This window comes from Penaeus vannamei, chromosome 39 (assembly GCF_042767895.1).
Source record: "Penaeus vannamei isolate JL-2024 chromosome 39, ASM4276789v1, whole genome shotgun sequence".
Taxonomy (NCBI): Eukaryota; Metazoa; Arthropoda; class Malacostraca; order Decapoda; family Penaeidae; genus Penaeus; species Penaeus vannamei.
Window position 1 is genome coordinate 13,969,925 of NC_091587.1, and position 2,500 is coordinate 13,972,424.

Here is a 2,500-nt window from a genome sequence, read left to right on the forward strand (position 1 = left end):
CTCCAAAGGTCTAGCTGCGCCATTGATTGTAATACAGGTTCATGCCAGGGGGTCTGTTTAGGATGCTGGTGAGCGTGTTAAAGAGCCGCTATTCCCTTTTCAGGTAACATTTTCTGTGTGGTAAATGAATGGCAAAATCTATCTGTCCTTGTGTCGCTGTGGCTGTCGAATTAGCATTACCGGATACCCGAACTGGATATTCATCAACGGAATTGTGGATAGTATTTGAAAGGTTACTCTACGGGTGATGGGGATTTGCGCGCGGATATGCCAAACGTGTATTCCTCTCCCGCAAATAGTTGGCAACCTCCTTGTTATTCAGAAAACGGCGACGTGAGTACCGTCATCCTAATCCTCATTCATTCAGTAAATAACAAACTGTCCCCAAACCTAATCAGCTCCCGATGTGCACATTGACAGATGCTCATTACATGAACCGAAATACAGTACATTAACGAAATAACAGACCAGGAATGTCGATCAGGGAGGGATCGATGCCGGGAGCGATAGGTACCGCTACCCTACCCGCCATGGGTCACTGACCGAGGTCTTTCCGCGCAGACTCTCATCCGGGGGTCCGACTGTATCCAACTAGGTCGTTTTCGGCGCAGTCCGTGACTGTTTGGAGACTGCATGCAACCTTCTTCACTTCTTCCCGTTAAATAAGTGGAGCCTGTGTCCAATCTAGGTCGTCTTCGTTTCTCCCCAGTGACTGATTGGAGACCTTGGGAGTTGGGTCGTCTTTCTTTCTTCAAATTCAGCGACAGGAGACTGCATTACACCTAGGCAGTCTTTTGTTTCTCTCACAACCTGACTGGATACTGTATCCAACCCCAAGTGTCTTCGTCTCATCCCATTAACTGCCTGGAGACTGAATCCAATCTGGGTCATCTTCATTTATGCACAAACTGTATTCTGAATCCTCGTTTTGTCCAAATGACTGATGCCTCTAATAGTGTACCGTAATTTCGTCTATCTCACTGGATCTAGAAACCTTTACCTTTAATAACTGGATATCGTAGAGTAGAGGAAAAATAATGTTTTCTCACTATCCACGTATCATCAGCGTGTTAAAAAAATCTAAAAATAATCAGAACCTGGTTTGCTCTAGAAACATATATCGACATAACTGTATCCTGATTGGTTGCTGACTGGCTCGTCTTCGTTTCAGCCCGCTGTCTGGTTCTGGAGGACACCTCTTCGCGAGTGTAACTGTACCCTCCCTAGTCGGCCTTCCCTGCGGCTAGTTTTATTGCTAGTACCTCCGGCCATGATTCGTTTTTTTTTTTTTTTTATGATGCGGGAATATGACGCTTTAGGTCTGGTGGAAAAGGGGGGGGGGTGAGGGGGAGAGAGAGGGAGGGAGGGAAGCAGGGAGAGAGATTATTATTTTCTCAGTTCCTTTTATCTTGTTGCTGCTATTATTATTGTTGTTATAATTAAGGTTATGCCTCAATTTATTATTATGATAATGGTGATAATTATCAACATCATCATAATCATCATTCTTGTACTATCAACATTATTATCTTGATAACTTTTTTACTAATATCATTATCATTATGAATTATTTTTTCTAAGTTTTATTGTTGCTGATAATGCTTTTGTCACTATTAGTCATCATTATCATTTTGGTGTTATGATCATGATTGCCATTATTTTTATTATTATTATCAGTATCATTAGTCAGTTGTTATTTTTGTTTTTGTTTTATCATTATAATCATCATGTCGTTATCACCATCCTTTGATCTTATTATCATCATCGTTATTATTGCTATTATTAATATTATTACTACCATTACTAGTACTGTAGTTATCATTATGATTATCATAATCATTATCATTATTATTATCATTATCAGTATTATCATGAGCATCATAATGGGTATGATGTTGTTGATGATGGTGACGGTGATGATGACTATGATGATAGTGATAATGATGATAAGGATAATATTGATAATAAGGATTATGATGATGAGGATGATGATAATACTAATAATGACAATTATAATGATATTGATTATAATAATGATAATAACAATAATAATGATAATGAGAATAATGATAACATTAATAATAACATTGATGATAATAAGGATAAGAATTATGATGATAATAATAATGAGAATAATGATAATATTTATAATAATAATAGTAATGATAATAATGATAATAATTATTATTATTATAACAATTGTTATTGTCTTTATCATTATCACTATTGTTATTACTATCATCATAATAACGATGATGATAATGTTTATAATAGTAAAAATAATGGTCATTATTGTTATCATTTCATGATTACCCTTGTCATTACTATCATTACCAGTAATATTAATGCTGTCAAAATTATATCATCATTGTCATCACCACCCCACCATCACCACAACCAGTATGCATATCCAAGGTCTATATAAGTACTTGCATAGACCTCGATCTTATCCTTCTGAGACCTAACATCCGTTTTCTTTCACAGGTAAAGAAAATGCGTT

At 36.6% G+C, this 2,500-nt stretch overlaps 1 protein-coding gene across 1 annotated transcript in view; it reads left to right on the top strand.

Moving 5' to 3' along the window:
- Positions 1–2,500, top strand: part of LOC113802467 (uncharacterized) — a 10,275-nt gene that overhangs the window by 2,249 nt on the left and 5,526 nt on the right. Inside the window, exon 2 of the mRNA XM_070116608.1 lies at positions 2,485–2,500. This exon is cut by the window's right edge and continues 108 nt beyond it. Coding sequence (XP_069972709.1) covers positions 2,494–2,500 — 7 coding nt within the window. The 5' untranslated portion in view covers positions 2,485–2,493. The remainder of the gene's footprint in view (positions 1–2,484) is intronic.